Below are 17,341 nucleotides of genomic sequence, written 5' to 3'. Positions count from 1 at the left end.
GTATTTTGTATTTCATTTTAGCAGTTATTCAAAATAACAAACATAAAATAAATAAGTACCTGGTAAGGAAGTCGACTTGAACAATTACTCTGCCTTTTTAAGTACGTCTTCCTTACTGAGCCTCGCGATCCTCTTAGGATGCTGAGCGACTCCTAGGAGCTGAAGTATCAAGGGTTGCAACCCATACTAAAGGACCTCATCAAAACCTCTAATCTAGGCGCTTCTCAAGAAAAGAATTTGACCACCCGCCAAATCAACCAGGATGCGAAAGGCTTCTTAGCCTTCCAGACAACCCAAAAAAACAACAATAAAAAACATTTCAAGAGAAAGATTAAAAAGGTTATGGAATTAGGGGAATGTAGTGGTTGAGCCCTCACCCACTACTGCACTCGCTGCTACGAATGGTCCCAGGGTGTAGCAGTTCTCGTAAAGAGACTGGACATCTTTAAGATAAAAAGACGCGAACACTGACTTGCTTCTCCAATAGGTTGCGTCCATTATACTCTGCAGAGATCTATTTTGTTTAAAGGCCACTGAAGTTGCGACAGCTCTAACTTCATGTGTCCTTACCTTCAGCAAAGCATGGTCTTCCTCATTCAGATGGGAATGAGCTTCTCGTATCAACAGTCTGATATAATAGGAAACTGCATTCTTTGACATAGGTAAAGAAGGTTTCTTAATAGCACACCATAAAGCTTCTGACTGTCCTCGTAAAGGTTTAGTTCGTCTTAAATAGAACTTAAGAGCTCTAACAGGGCATAAGACTCTTTCTAGTTCATTTCCAACCAAATTAGAAAGGCTTGGAATGTCGAACGATTTCGGCCAAGGACGAGAAGGTAGTTCGTTTTTGGCTAGAAAACCAAGCTGTAAAGAACATGTAGCCGTTTCAGATGAAAATCCGATGTTCCTGCTGAAGGCGTGTATCTCACTGACTCTTTTAGCTGTTGCTAAGCAGACGAGGAAAAGAGTCTTTAAAGTGAGATCTTTAAAGGAGGCTGATTGTAGTGGCTCGAACCTTTCTGACATAAGGAATCTTAGTACCACGTCTAAATTCCAACCTGGTGTAGCCAAACGACGCTCCTTCGAGGTCTCAAAAGACTTAAGGAGGTCCTGTAGATCTTTGTTGTTAGAAAGATCTAAGCCTCTGTGACGGAAGACTGCTGCCAACATTCTTCTGTAACCTTTGATCGTGGGAGCTGAAAGAGATCTTTCCTTCCTCAGGTATAATAGGAAGTCAGCTATTTGGGTTACGGAGGTACTGGTTGAGGATACTGATACCGACTTGCACCAGCTTCGGAAGACTTCCCACTTCGACTGGTAGACTCTAAGAGTGGATGTCCTCCTTGCTCTAGCAATCGCCCTGGCTGCCTCCTTCGAAAAGCCTCTAGCTCTCGAGAGTCTTTCGATAGTCTGAAGGCAGTCAGACGAAGAGCGTGGAGGCTTGGGTGTACCTTCTTTACGTGTGGCTGACGTAGAAGGTCCACTCTTAGAGGAAGAGTTCTGGGAACGTCCACCAGCCATTGAAGTACCTCGGTGAACCATTCTCTCGCGGGCCAGAGGGGAGCAACTAACGTCAACCTTGTCCCTTCGTGAGAGGCGAACTTCTGCAGTACCTTGTTGACAATCTTGAACGGGGGGAATGTATAAAGGTCTAGATGGGACCAATCCAGTAGAAAGTCATCTATATGAACTGCTGCTGGGTCCGGGATTGGCGAGCAATAAATTGGGAGCCTCTTGGTCATCGAGGTTGCAAAGAGATCTATGGTAGGTTGGCCCCATGTGGCCCATAGTCTCTTGCACACATCCTTGTGTAGGGTCCATTCTGTTGGGATGATTTGACCCTTCCGACTGAGGCAGTCCGCCATGACATTCATGTTGCCTTGAATGAACCTCGTTACTAGAGAAAGGTTTAGATCTCTTGACCAGGTGAGGAGGTCCCTTGCGATCTCGTACAACGTCATAGAATGGGTCCCTCCTTGTTTGGAGATGTACGCCAGGGCCGTGGTGTTGTCTGAGTTCACCTCCACCACCTTGCCTAGAAGGAGGGACCTGAAGCTTTTCAAGGCCAGATGAACTGCCAGTAGCTCCTTGCAGTTGATATGTAACGTTCTTTGACTCGAGTTCCAAGTTCCCGAGCATTCCCGACCGTCTAATGTCGCACCCCAGCCCGTGTCCGATGCGTCCGAGAAGAGAACGTGGTTGGGGGTCTGAACAGCCAGGGGCAGACCCTCTCTGAGGAAGATGTTGTCCTTCCACCAAGTCAGTGATGACTTCATCTTCTCGGAAATGGGGATCGAGACCGCTTCTAGCGTCTTGTCCTTTTTTCAGTGAACAGCTAGGTGAAATTGAAGGGGACGGAGGTGCAGTCTCCCTAACGCAATGAACTGGTCCAGGGATGAAAGCGTCCCTATCAGACTCATCCACTGTCTGACTGAACATCGGTCCTTCTTTAGCATGTTCTGGATGCATCCTAGGGCTTGACTTGTTCTGGGGGCCGACGGAAAAGCCCGAAAAGCTTGACTGTGAATCTCCATCCCTAAGTACACTATAGTTTGGGATGGGACCAGTTGGGACTTTTCCATATTGACCAGGAGACCCAATTCCTTGGTCAGATCTAGAGTCCACTTTAGATTCTCCAGACAGCGACGACTGGAAGAAGCTCTTAGAAGCCAGTCGTCCAAATAGAGGGAGGCTCTGATGTCCGCTAAATGCAGGAATTTGGCAATATTCCTCATCAGTTTCGTAAAGACAAGAGGCGCCGTGCTTAGGCCAAAGCACAGGGCTTGAAATTGGTAGACAACCTTCCCGTAAACAAACCTTAGAAAAGGTTGGGAATCTGGGTGGATGGGGACGTGAAAGTAAGTGTCCTTTAGGTCTAAAGAGACCATCCAGTCTTCCTTTCTGACCGCTGCTAGAACAGACTTTGTTGTCTCCATGGCGAACGTCTGCTTTGTGACAAAGACATTCAGAGCACTGACGTCTAGCACCGGTCTCCACCCTCCTGTCTTCTTTACCACTAAGAAGAGACGGTTGTAGAAGCCCGGGGATTGATGGTCCCGGACTTTGACTACCGCTCCCTTTTCTAGTAAGAGAGACACCTCTTGCTTCAAAGCTAGTTTCTTGTCCTCCTCTCTGTACCTGGGAGAGAGGTCGATGGGAGACGTTGCTAGAGGGGGTTTGCGTACAAATGGGATCTTGTACCCTTCTCTGAGCAACTTCACAGATTGTGCATCTGCGCCCCTTTTCTCCCAGGACTGCCAGAAGTTCTTGAGTCTGGCTCCCACTGCTGTCTGAAGAAGGTGGCAGTCAGACTCTGCCCTTAAAGGACTTGGTACCTTTCTTAATCCCACGTCTCCCTTCGGCACGAGCACCTCCTCTGCTGGAGGCTCTGCCACGAAAGGGCGGAATAAATCTGGACGCTGGAGTGTCCATCCTGGGTCTAGACACGGTAGGCAAAGGGGTGGCTTTGCGGGCAGATGAAGCAACCAGGTCATGCGTGTCTTTTTGAATCAAGGAGGCAGCAATCTCCTTTATCAACTCCTCTGGGAAAAGGCACTTTGAGAGAGGAGCAAACATAAGTTCCGATTTCTGACATTGTGTTACTCCAGCTGACAAGAAGGAGCAAAGGTTTTCCCGTTTCTTGAGGACCCCGGAAACGAACGAAGCCGCAAGTTCACTGGAACCGTCCCGTATGGCCTTGTCCATGCAGGACATAATGAGCATGGAAGTTTCCTTGTCAGAAGGGGAGGTCTTCCTGCTCAACGCTCCCAAACACCAATCCAAAAAGTTAAAAACCTCGAAGGCTCTGAACACTCCTTTCATCAGATGGTCTAAGTCTGAAGGAGTCCAACAAATCTTGGAGCGTCTCATGGCTAGCCTGCGGGGAGAGTCTACTAGACTTGAGAAGTCGCCCTGGGCAGAGGCAGGAACTCCCAAGCCGAGAACTTCTCCCGTGGCATACCAGACGCTCGATCTGGAAGAGAGTTTCGCAGGGGGAAACAAGAATGCTGTCTTCCCAAGGTGCTTTTTGGACTGCATCCATTCTCCCAACACTCTTAAAGCTCTCTTAGACGAGCGGGCGAGGACGAGCTTCGTAAAGGCAGGCGCGGATGACTGCGTGCCTAAAGCGAACTCAGATGGAGGAGAGCGTGGGGCTGCAGAAACAAACTGATCAGGATACATCTCCCTGAACAGTGCAAGCACTTTCCTAAAGTCCAAGGAGGGAGGCGTGGTCTTGGGTTCGTCGATATCCGTATGCGGGTCGTCAAAGTGTGCAGCGTCGTCATCATCAGAGAGTCCATCGTCTGAATACTGAGGAGGAAGCGGCAAAGGAGTAGGAATTGGCTGGTCAGCTGAGTCCGGCAGCACGGGTGCATGCGTGACTGCACTGGACGCAACGTCATGGAACTGTTGCCCAGTCTGTGAGCTGGCAACAACCATAGCAGCGCGGGGGCGCAAAGCGTCTACTCCTGGCTGTCTAGTCTGCTGTGGGCGAGTAGTGGTAACCACACTGGGTTGCGGAGGTTGACGCACCGCGTCAAAACAAAACAACTTAGGTTGTTATTGTAACTCGCGAACGTCAGCGGAAGGCTCCGTGCGTCGCTGAACGTCAACATGCGGCTGGCAGGGTACACTGGAACGCATGGGTGGCGGGACTCTCACAGCTGGAGTGCGGGAGAAGGTAGCCTCAGCGTCCACTGGACGCACAACCGTGGGTGGTTGTAGGCTAACGGGTGGTGCAGCGTCAACCTTCTCCGCACGAAAGTCCTGCATTAATGACGTCAACTGGGTCTGCATGGTCTGCAGCAAAGACCACTTAGGGTCTACAGTAGCAGGTGCGGCAACAGACGGTGTAACTGCCTGCTGCGGTACCGCTTTGCCTCTCTTAGGAGGTGTGCAGTCATCGGAAGACTGCAGCGAGTCCGAACTGACCCAGTGGCTACAACTGGGCCGTTGGACTTGCGCGGAAGGGACCTTGCGTTTAAGAGGCCGCGAGACCTTGGTCCATTGTTTCTTTCGGGAAACGTCTTCCGCAGACGAGAAATAAATGGGATCTCTCGTCTTCTTGTGGGTGGGGCGATCTTGGTTAGATACGTCCGGAACCACGGAGGGAACGTCTGTTCGCTGATTAGAGCCTATCGAACCCTTTGGTCGTACGACATTGCTTCTCCCCTGGGCTTGGGAGCTTGCAAGAGGTCCCGGACTGGGAGAACGACAGGCACGAACAGACGCACCCTCAAGCGCAACACTAACACTTTCCACAACACTACCACTCACTTTGTCACTACCCACTGCACTCTTACACTTCAACTCCTTGACGTCTGCCATGAGTTGGTTACGGTCACTCGCCAATGACTCGACTCTCTCACCCAGAGCCTGGATGGCACGCATCATATCTGCCATCGAAGGTTGTTGAGTGCTAGAAGGGGGATCAGGAGCAACCACTACAGGGGAAGGAATAGGTTGTGGGGCATGAGGAGAGGAAATATCAACGGAGCGAGATGAACTTCTCCTGACTCTATCTCTCTCTAGCCTACGTGAATATTTCTGGAATTCGTGAAAATCGAATTCCGAAAGCCCAACACATTCCTCACATCGATCTTCCAATTGACAGGTTTTATCCCGACAGTTGGAACAAACGGTGTGCGGATCGATAGAGGCCTTCGGAAGACGCCTTGAACAGTCCCTAGCACTACACTTTCTGTATTTAGGGACTTGAGAAGGGTCAGCCATCTTGAATTAGTCAAAGGGGAATTCAAAATCTATCCAAAGTCGTCAACAAATAATCCAAAATCAATAAAAGAATGCAAGGATGTATTGAAGATAACCTCTGCAAAGCGAAAGCTAATAACTAGAAATGTGTACTTCACCAAAATCTGTGAAAACCAATCCAGTAAGCAACAGCGAATTTAGTAGGTCTTGCCGGTGGCACGACAGAGAGAAAATTGAGTTCTGTGTTTACATTGAGTACTGAGTACCTGCTCGACAGATGGCGCTGTTGATGTACACCCCCTACCTGCATAGCGATCGCTGGCGTATTTTGAACGTAGAGTTTTTCTGTCGGGCAGCAGAGCTGCAGCTTATATAATCACCGGCTAAGTTTAATATTGAAAATAACATTTTTGCTGGTCTTGAAATTAAGGCATGAATGTGTAGGTAATGCAACTGGAGCTATTTACTTGCAGTACGCTCTGTAGGGGGTCAGTACACCTCATATTGTGTACTGAAGTCATTATGAGGGTGTTTGCAGTGTTTTAGTGGCCTGTAGCTACATTTTCTTTATATCTTCTTACTTTACCTTTATTCCTGCTTCATTTCTGCCAAATCTGTTTTTACTAGCTCTGTTTAAGAGCTACTGGGTGTTGAGTGCTCTGGTAGCTACAGATGATGTACTAGTGTGGGGTTTGTACTTCAGTAATGCATATTGATTAGGAGGCCTTAAAGTTTATTTTGGTGTATAGGCTTTTATGGCAACTGACAGGCTTGAAAAGCGTACCTGGCACTTGGTGAGAAATGCTCTTGATGGCTACTCATTAATCAGTATTTCTTAATCAAGTAAACTGAATGGTTTACCCACACCGCTATCATTGCCTCACATCACCATATAATGAGCAGTTGTATACTAGGGGGATTGTGGCTTTTTAAGTGAGGTAAAACGGGGAATTTACATTTTCATGACAGATGTCAACACTTAGTGAGTTTCAAGGAAGAAGCTAAAATAATACATTTTATGATTCCAATTTTGATCTGTTAACATATGCATAATGATTGAAAGTATTTGATTTTCAACAATGCTATGCTATCTCCAAGAACTTTACTGAGCAGCACCCAAATACACATCTCATACTACCAAATTGCAATTAATTTATCAATGTTTCCAATGTTTAGAGGTAGTGATATTACCAGCTCTCCTTCATTTTATTCTAACATTGATGGAATAATGTGTGTGTGTGATTGGCTGTATGCCACAATCCTGAGATCTTTACAATGTACAATATACAAAATGCACCAAGCACATCCTTAAATTTTCAAGTAATTGTGATTTTTGGCATCAGAATATATCATTTCTTTAGATACCAAAATATTAAATTGACCAGTACTATAGAACATTCTCTTGAAGCTGACCAATACCATTGCTTTTTCACAATGTTTTTGGTCATTGTATCACTTGCTAATGTTTCTCATTGATCTATAAAAGCAGACATGTTTGAACATTAAGAACATGTTGCCGTTGATTCGTCAGTTTCAGTACCTATTTTTCAACTTCCCATGATTTGATATTTTTTATTGAGAATCATAACTACTTATTACTTCATAGTGATTTTAATGAGATTGTACAATTTTGGCAGATTGGTCCCCCTCATACCTTGTTCATGCTTCGCGATAATATTTTTTTCACTTCTCTGGTAATCATTATCTTACCTTTACCATTTTTTTTGGGGGGCCTGTTGGCACAATACTGTTAACTTTACAACATAGCACAAAAAGTATTTATGAAGAGTAATAGCAATCACAACTCGACAAAGAATACATGGTCACAATTGTACAGGCAACAATTCCAAAGACGTGTGCTCACAACGTTTTTACTAGAACTGTTTGGAGAGTGGAAGAGATAGGCTTTGAGCAAGGGTAGTTGCAAGCTAATGTGAAACAAAAGAGTAAAAAGCCTGTGATTACTGCACGGTTGGTGTATGGTCACTACGTGGGGGTCTTGTTAGTATTTGTCTACTAAAAATATGCATTGGGAGGTAATTTTTTGCTCCCAGACTGGTTCAGATTTGTATGCTCATATTCAAAGTTACTAGTTATCCTAGATCTTGTGCCATGCTCTCAATTTGTAATTCACTCTGCATTGGTAACAATTAAAATGGAATATTTGAGCAACTTTTCTTTATTATCTCCAGGCTCTTTTAAGCAGCACATAATGAAAATTTGTACTGCAACAAATTAGGTATCACTGCAGATAGGCGCCACTTATTTAATGCATTTTTTCTTTTTTATAGGTGTCAGAACTTACAGGACTGCCTTTTGAGACTGCTCCAAACAAATTTGAAGCCCTTGCTGCTCATGATGCATTGGTTGAGGTGTCAGGCGCCCTTAATGTGCTCGCATGCTCTATCATGAAAATTGCTAATGACATCAGATTTCTAGCTTCCGGCCCACGTTGTGGACTTGGAGAGATTTCTCTTCCAGAAAATGAGCCAGGATCTTCTATTATGCCAGGTTTGTGCAGGATTCATACATAGTTTTTATTTATGACAGGTTTATGCATGATTCTGATAATTTCTGTAGCTACAAGATGATGTCACATGTGCATGTTTCTTTGCCCCTCTTAGAAAATTGTTGCAAAGCTTTGCACAAATTAGCAGGGCTGAGGAGTCGGAGTCGGAGTCGAGGCCAATTTATGGACTAGAGGAGTTGGAGTCGGTAAAATTCCACCGACTCCGACGCCAACTCCTCAAAAATGAAATTTTTGCGCTGGAAAAATATTCTCTCTTCGTATCCTAAGTCACAGTTTTTCAAAGTCGCTCAAAAAACGTTTCATATTACCCGCCGTTTTCTTTAACACCCTCTCGAATAAAGGCAATCACTGGGAAACACATATAGCTCTTGCCATCTCTCATCCATAAGCCAAACCAAAACAATAATATTATACATGCGATCAGCTATTCTTTCCACGCACGAGTCTCTGGACATTAAAGTAATTTCATGATTAACTCTTCATTTAATCACCATTAGCCATTTAAAAGGTAGGAGTTGTTACTGATTCATAGTTTTATGCAGCACGTATATGAATAATCTTGGAATGAAGTCATTACAGTATTTATATGTAAACATCTTGAAATGACGGGTGTTTTGATTACAGTTTCGTGTAACCTAGGAAAAGCTGAATCCAAGAAATCACGTGAAATGTTTTCAATAAAACAATTACTTACTAGACTAGTAGGCTAGTAATGATGAAATGCTATTTTGACTAATAGGCAACATAAAATAAGAAAATTATATGAAAATATTGAATTCTTATTTTTTTTTAAATTGGAGTCTGAGTCGGTTCTAAAAAATTATAGGAGTCGGAGTCGGATGTTCAGAGTCCCGACTCCCCAGCCCTGCAAAATAGTAAATATTTGTGGAAAAGCTGTAATTGTATGGGGGTCCTGCTTGGCTTCTCAGTAAAATCATAGCAACAAAATGCAGGAAGGTATCAAATATGACACTGCAACTATATGTAGTATATTAAACCATGTAAACTATCACATGTATCTGAATTGTTTTATTTTTTATAATGATCAAAGTTGTTAGTTGCTGAATTTAGCTTAGTAATATGTGTAAAGTATTGTTGAATAGTTGGTATTTAAATTGGATTTTGTGTTTCAGGTAAAGTCAATCCAACACAGTGTGAAGCAATTACAATGGTTGCTGCTCAAGTAATGGGAAATCATGTTGCCGTCACCGTGGGTGGTTCTAACGGTCATTTTGAACTCAATGTTTTTAAACCAATGATGGTTGCTAATGTCTTAAGGTAAGTCTAAAAGTCTAATTGCAAATAGGCTCAAAGACTTTATGCAGCAATGTTGAATCTGAAATGCTAATTGTTATATTTTTATTTATCTGAACAGTTTCTAAAAATTTCTTTCAGGTCCATTCGATTGATTGGTGACAGCTGTCATGCCTTTGTTGATAATTGCGTTGTTGGAATTGAAGCCAATCGTGAAAGAATACATAAGCTTCTTCACGAGTCACTTATGTTAGTTACCGCTTTAAATCCTCATATTGGATATGACAAGGTAAGTTCACATTTAAAAAATGTTTGATTCTAATTTATAAGCTTTTCAATAAAAAATATACATTCAATTATTGTATTTCAGCGCAAAAATTTTTCGCTTCCTCGCCTGATAACTAGTTGAAACTCTAAATTCTTTCTTTGTTCCAACACGAATACAAACCCTTTTGCTCTTTATAGTGGATATTATTTTGGAGCTCTAAATTCTTTCTTTGTTCCAACATGAATAAAAACCCTTTCGCTCTTTACATTGGATATTATTTTGGCGAATGCTGCAAACTAGCCAAAAGACATTTTAGCGAGGTATTACTACCCACCGCTATAAAGGGGGGGATAGCCTTCACTTTTTATTTTGGCATGGGAGTGAATAGACAGTCAGTCTCTCTCCCCTGATAACGCTTATAAATTTGTTTGTTTGTGCTCTGTTAAAAGGCGAACGAGTAGAACAATGATCAGCTGACCCGTGGATATCGATGCTTCCCTGAGTGAAGTAACGGCGCTCTCCACCAGGGGAGGCGCTCTTGTTGCTGCTTACGGCACATCCTTCCTTCCTTGAGGCTTTTACACCTCCCTATTAAAAAATTTCGGTCTCCTCCTTTGATATTCTGAAGATGTTAGGTCTAAGGAACCTCCCGTGTCTCTGTCAGCAGTAGTCTTAGCTCCTTTTGTTCATGCTACTTCGATAGTTAGACGAGCAGTTGCTAAAGAGTACCCCTTGGGTTTTCCTGCTAGGCTATCCTTTCTAGGAGAACCCAGAAACTGGCTTTGGTCACATTTTACAGCTTGTAGCTAATGATACCTACCTCAGTCTTTGTCTTCTCAGCAGACTGAGGGTATACAAGTTTGCTACACCGAACACCACCTTCAGCTAATGAACGCCCTCTCCAGAGTGGTCCTGCCAATGCTTGTCGTAGCTACCCATCGAGTTCCCAGGGCCCCAATGAGTCTCATTATCTTTTCTCTTCTGGGTCTTTGCTACAGATGGCGATGCCTGCCGACTGCTTGAGGTCACCGCTTCCCATCTACGAATCTTGGAGACAATAAACCTTCGGGGCTATTGCCTTCATAAATTATGCCTGCTTTGTGTCTGTTTGGCATAACAAAGCTCATGAAGTGTTTTGGGACCTGTGCATCGGGGTTCCACCTCTGACGAAGAAAAACCTGCTGTTCTAGAAGTTCAACATAGCCCTATAAATCGCCTTGCGAATTAATAACTCCTCAGGTAGGAGGGTATGAGACAGAGAAGTCAAGCTTCCGTTGCCTCAAGTACACGCTGCTTTGGTAGTCCTTACTTGCCATCAACAAGTACATCATTCGCCGAACCTTACCAACGTGCGCCTCGCCAATGTTTTACAGCTCTCAGTGTTCGACTCGCCAACATTTGCCTTGCCAGCGATCACCTTGCTGACATTCACCTTGTTATTGCTTATCTCACCTGCGTTCCCCTCCAACGTTTGACAGCACTCGCTAGCGTTCGCCCTGCCAGCATTCAACAGCAGTTGCCAGCAAACACTTCACCAAATAAGTTTGCAAGACCTTACTTACCAACCTCATCTGAGAATCTGACTAGTGTAGACAGCATTTGCCAACGTTAGCTTCACCAAATGAGTTTGCAAGACTTTACTTGCCAATCTCCTCGGGGAACCTGACTATGTTTATGTTCTTTGCTTGCTAAGGCAAATAATCCTACCATGCAAGACTATTCATTTTCATAAGAGAAACCTACCCGACAATAAAGAAAGGTGCACAGGGAACTCTCCTCTGCTGAGGTCTTCGCCTCAACAGGTGCCTCGCTAATAACAACAACAACTACTACTACTACTGCTACTACTACTACTACTACTACTACTACTACTACTACTACTACTACTACTACTACTAAAATATCTTGGATGTTGACGGTTTGTTGCCTCCACCTATCCCTGTCTTTAACCATTTGTGGCACTAGATTAGGTATATAATTACCCTCCAGGCTAACACCATAATAATAAATAGTAAGTGGATGACATTAGCTACTTTGGTTCCTCATGCGCTCTCGCCCGACCGCCAGACCTCGCCAGGAAGGTAGAAACCTAGAATTCCAAGAGTCTCGTTAGACAAAACCCAATGGGGTTATTGCCGCAAATGAGGATGCTTGCTGACTGCTTTAGGCCGTCACAGGCCACCATTATGCCCTGGGACTCAACGAGTCTCATTAGACAGTCCTACCCAGCTATTGCCACACATCGGAATGCTTTCCGACTGTCTCATTTCGCCATGGTTCGGAAATGAATCTCGGGGAAATATAATCCTTTTGGGTATTATCTCTGACTTCTCCTCTCTACTGGTTAGAGAACTCCTCGGAACACGAGCATGATATCCATCTCCAATCTCCGCCTCACTTCGTCATGCTCTCAAGGCACAAATCTTGTGAGACATAACCCTTTGAGGTTATTCTTTTAAGCCTTCCCTACGGAATGGAATCTTCTCATGCTTACATTTACGAACGATAGCAAACATATAGTTGCTTACAAGTATAGTTACCCCACCCAAGAGGTGGGCAAGTCCCTATTACCAAAGGAGATCTGATCACTAGGCTAGCTATGTATGCTCACGAACATTTTCATGTTTACAATGCTAATTCTAGTCAACACTCATTTTCTTTTGAGCAATGATGTTGCGCTTCATAGCATGTGCGTTATTCTCGCAAGTGACTTCACAAGCTACCACGTAGATGCTTGCTTACGGAAACGTTTTTAGGAGCTCAAAACTTGTGAATGAATGCCTATCCTGGGTCAGGAAAGTTGCCCGCATGCAGACACTTCTGCATGCGGGCAACTAAGTTACTATGCCCAACGGAGGCTGTTTACTCCGTCAGTTCCACGCACTACCCAAGCTGACGGATGCATGCCCATGAGTAGAAGTATGGGCTACTTACTATCACACAACAATTTGAACTTTGTTCCAATACATTCTTTTCTCATTCCATTGTTATTCATAAACCACCTACTGTCATGTAACCAGACATTGTAGTCTACCCTCAAGTGCCCCCCCCATAAGAAATGCTATATATATATATATATATATATATATATATATATATATATATATATATATATATATATATATATATATATATATATATAAAAGCAAATAACCTTCAAAAAGCTAAAAAGGGACAAAGTTGCTCCGTCCAAATTACGGATAAAGACTCGGTTAAACAGTATGTCCTTTCCTCAAGCAAAAATCCTACGGACGCACTAATGGCTGTTCCGGAGGGGTTGCTTGATCAACTTCTGTGATCCTGGCAAAAATCATAGCTTACGTCCCCTCTAGGTATGGGCAACGCAACTGTTCCTTTAGGTATTAACTGGGATTTTATGGACTTGGAAGTCCAATAGGATCAGAGCACTAGAGAGACCCGAGTTGGGAGGTAGAAATCACTAACCTCAGGGTCGGTGACATTCCCTCTCCTTCACTTTCGATGCTCTTTAGGGATGCATCAGAAGAAGGGAGGGGGCTCACGTTTCGTTGCACAAGGCCTTTGAGCTGTGTTCCAACACATATTGGCAGTGCCACATAAGTCTTCCTGGAGTAGAGTGCATTGTTTCTTACTCTTAATCTCTTCTAACAATGGTGGTAGCAAATACCCAGACACAGTATTCTTGGTATGGCATAGAAAACACTGTCAAAGATTTTCTTTGCTTGACTACTGTCCGTCTAGCCGTTAGAAGATGGAGTTAGACGGGAGACAACTCGATTACCTTCGGCAACCCAATTCAGTGTCAAATGACTTTCACAGACAAGGAAACTTCTTGGCAGTCATTCCGACCAGGGGGACTTCAATATTGGGCTTTGAGGGATCTTTTTCTCCCACAGTTAGCCATGTAAGCCTTGTAACTGGCAGGAATTAAGGACGAGATGTCAGACCAGGATCTCTGATATCCAGAATTTTCCGAGACACGGTTAATCAGTATGGGGTAACCAGGCTCCTCTAGTAGAGGCTAACCAACATCCGTGGAATGCTTATGTGCTTCCCACCCCTTCTGTCTGAGGAGGAGACTCATTCATAGAAGGACATCAACAGAGCAATTGATAACCGTGATAGTTCCACAGTGGCAGCAAGTAGAATAACAACACAGAACCTCTATTCCTGCCTGCAGAGATATTGAGAAAACTGTTCTCTCCTTTCCAGAGCTACTCATAATACGATCAGCAGTGTCTTTACAGCCTTTCACTTTTAGGGTATTCAAACTCATCTCCTTCAGATGCTTCTCACTAGCCCTTACGAAAAGGATGCCTGGATACCCCATGAAGTCGTTGGCTGCCTTTCATCAGGCGAAGTGGTCTATCAACTAAGATTAAGATCCTGGAAAGAGGCCTCGCACTGCACGATATCCCTCTGTGTCCCTGGAAAGCGAAGCTTTCTATACCTCGGGGAAGAAAGACTTACTTGGTCTCAACTGTGACAGGATGCCGCTCGGCTTTGAGCCTCGCCTACCATTTTGAACAGTCAACTTTTCCTCAACAGAATTGTCACTCGTCTTTCAGTCTCTAGTTTACTGGTCCCCAAATCAGAAGTAACACCACCTCCTCAATGTGTAATTCGAGTACTTCATGCCATTAGTCAGTCCTCAGAACATGACTTGACTCTCAAGATGGTTTTATCGTATTAGCTTTGGCCTCGGCTATGAGTGTCAGCGAAGGAAATGGTCTTTTCTAAGACATATCTCGGCCAGGGGACGGAGGTCTAGTAACACGCGACTTCATCCTTGGGTCCGTTGCCAAGTCCCAGACTCCAGCTGTAGCAATCCAGAGGTTTGGACCCTTCCAGATTAAATGCCTCCATAACTTTGACTCAAGTCATTTGTTACTACCTGTATGTACCATAAGAGCTTGGAGGTGTCTTATGTGCTCTGCGGTAGCTCACCTGGACGTTTTAAGTTTCCATGAACATTAGCAGGGTCAAGAGGAGTCACCAAGTATACTATCTCTTCTTGGATCCGACGGGATATAGATCTGTCCCTGAACTCAGACTATCCTCCAAAATATATTTGATGTTAGGGGCATACTATGTCTCTACCATTTATAAAGCACCAATCTGGGATGCAGGCATTTCAAACTGGTGTGTGGAAGCGCCAGACTAACTTCCCAGCCACGACTTGCAAGATGTTACCCACAGGAACCTGGATACCTAGGTCCTGTGGTGGCAGCACCACATACGGTTTACGATAAACTCTGCTCCTTTGCAGTTAAAGTAGCAGGCAGTTGAGTGCAAGCATTTCCCGAGATTAGTCTGGGATAAACGGTAGAGTGACTGGCCTCTCCTTTTATCTTACCCTCTCAGGGCACAGCACCCATGGAACTCAGCAAGCTGACCTCTGATAGCAGGTAAAAACTATATCCATGTATAGCCTAAAATTTGAAAAGTATTTATATCCCCTTCCTCCTAGCGAAGGGGAGCCGTGTAATGGTTATGTTAAGTGTAAAGTTCAACTCCAGACAATCCCTTACCTGGTTAAGTCACAGTGCTTAGTTCACACACAATCACACCAGTTGCACAGGCCTTTACCACTCTCATACATTCTGAGAGTTAGCAAGGTGTCAGTGTCTATTAACCTCGTGTGAAGTACAGAATCACAACCCAGATCTGAATCGCAACCCGGATCAGAAAGCAGTCAGTTGGTTTAGGACTTTCACCCACCTAAGGACGAGTCTCCACTGTAAAGAGCAAAAGGATTTGTATTCGTGACAGAACAAATGACAAATTTGGAAACTATTTCTATTGTTCCTAATCATACAAACCTTGTGCTCTTTAATCATACCTATTCTGCCATCACGTAACCCCCGGGAAAATCCTGCCTGCTATTATAAAGTGAAGGAATTTCACCGGTGTGTGAGCAGGATGGTTGGTCTATACCCACTAAACTCACCCCCCCCCCCCCTGATAACTAGTGGTGGGTAGTAATACCTTGCTAAAAAGTCTTATGGATAGTTTCCAGCATTTTCTGAAATAATGTCCACTGTAAAGAGCTCAAGGTTTGTATAGTAAGGAAAAAGACAAATTAGTTATAAATACATCATAATTTATAATTCAAATGTTGTTGTATTCATCAATTTCCAAAGATTTAAAATTTTATTTTGTGTTTCAGGCTGCCAAGATTGCAAAGACAGCTCATAAGGAGGGTTCAACCTTGAAAGAAACTGCATTGAAACTAGGCTATCTATCAGAGGATGAATTTGCCAAGTGGGTTCGACCTGAGGATATGCTGGGTCCCAAGTAAAAGAATTATACAAGAAGAATGATACTCAGTGATGGGCTAGATAAGAATGAAAATGATTTGTACCAAGTTCTAAAGCAAAGTCAAATACAGTCAGTAGTTCCATAACTAGTTACTACACGGGGCAAAATTTAGTCATCCGTCAGTGGCCAAAAGTTAATATTTTACAATACTCTGAAAATAAAAACTAGTGATGATAATATTTGTGCTTGTGTATGGGTATTTATGAACTAGAACACTGCACATAAAAGTGTAGATAGATTTTTTATGCAAATGTATCATAATGTTAAAACAAATTTGAACTATTTTCATATGGCTTATAGTAGGAATACCGGTATGTCTTATAATAATTTTGTTGTGTTTTATATATTTACTTTGACAACATTAACACCTGCAAATGGGTGGTTAAATGTGCTGTATATAACTTCCATTATCTTTGGTGTCCTGATAATATTTTGTTGTGAAAAATTTACATAAAATGAATTTATGTTCTTAAAGTATGGTTTTTAATTCTTTTTTCTCCTTGTGTATAAATGGGGAAATCCAGTATAGTACAGTTATGATAATTTTTGTAATAGTTTCAATTCAGAGAAACTCAAGAAGAAGTTGATGTGTTCTAAGTACTGAAAAAAGAGGGCCAATGATAAGCATAATTTTTTACGCATTACAAAATCTTCTCCAAAGCATAGTTAAATTCAAGTTTGCCATCCCACACAAGACAGAGCTGTACTTAAGTCATTTTCAGTAAGTGTTGGTGTCTACTAATTTTGACGGTCCAGTTGAGATGCTTAATGCAACTAGGGGGAAAACAGATATGGTGGTAAATGACTAATTATATCTTGATGGCAGAATTTGAAAACAGTCCCTAAAAAGACAAAAGCCTCTTGCCTAAAAGTTATGATCTAATCCAATCTAAAAGTCATATTTACAATGTGTATCAATGGTGTTTCAAGTAAAAACTGCAATTTAAAATAAAATTTTTCCATTGATGAAAAATACATAAGAATTCCAGGTATTTTTTTTCTTTTAAAGGCTAGCAGTATTTAAGGTTGTCCAGTTCCTATTGGAATTATTCTTCCCTCTCATTACTTAGAACTACAGTATAGTGATAAATACAATCCCTCGAGGTTCACCGATTACGTCCTCGGTGTACAGTCAGCCCTCCATATTCACGCGAGTTAGAGAATAGAGATAAGCACGAAGATCAAGAATCTGCAAATGCTTGCTGCCCTAGGATAGGTCAACTCATAACCTAACAACTCTCTGGCCACTGACCACGCATGGTCGACTAACACTAGGT

At 43.2% G+C, this 17,341-nt stretch overlaps 1 protein-coding gene across 3 annotated transcripts in view; it reads left to right on the top strand.

Annotated features, from left to right (window-relative positions):
* LOC137645894 (fumarate hydratase, mitochondrial-like) overlaps positions 1 to 16,546 on the top strand; it is a 53,618-nt gene extending 37,072 nt beyond the window's left edge. For all 3 annotated transcript variants that reach the window (XM_068378923.1, XM_068378924.1, XM_068378925.1), the window contains 4 exons: positions 8,004 to 8,223; positions 9,376 to 9,520; positions 9,638 to 9,785; positions 15,913 to 16,546. In XM_068378923.1, coding sequence (XP_068235024.1) covers positions 8,004 to 8,223; positions 9,376 to 9,520; positions 9,638 to 9,785; positions 15,913 to 16,044 — 645 coding nt within the window. In that variant the 3' untranslated portion in view covers positions 16,045 to 16,546. The remainder of the gene's footprint in view (positions 1 to 8,003; positions 8,224 to 9,375; positions 9,521 to 9,637; positions 9,786 to 15,912) is intronic.
* The last annotated feature ends 795 nt before the right edge of the window (positions 16,547 to 17,341 follow it).

This window comes from Palaemon carinicauda, chromosome 8 (assembly GCF_036898095.1).
Source record: "Palaemon carinicauda isolate YSFRI2023 chromosome 8, ASM3689809v2, whole genome shotgun sequence".
NCBI lineage: Eukaryota > Metazoa > Arthropoda > Malacostraca > Decapoda > Palaemonidae > Palaemon > Palaemon carinicauda.
This window is presented reverse-complemented; position numbering and strand designations above follow the sequence as displayed.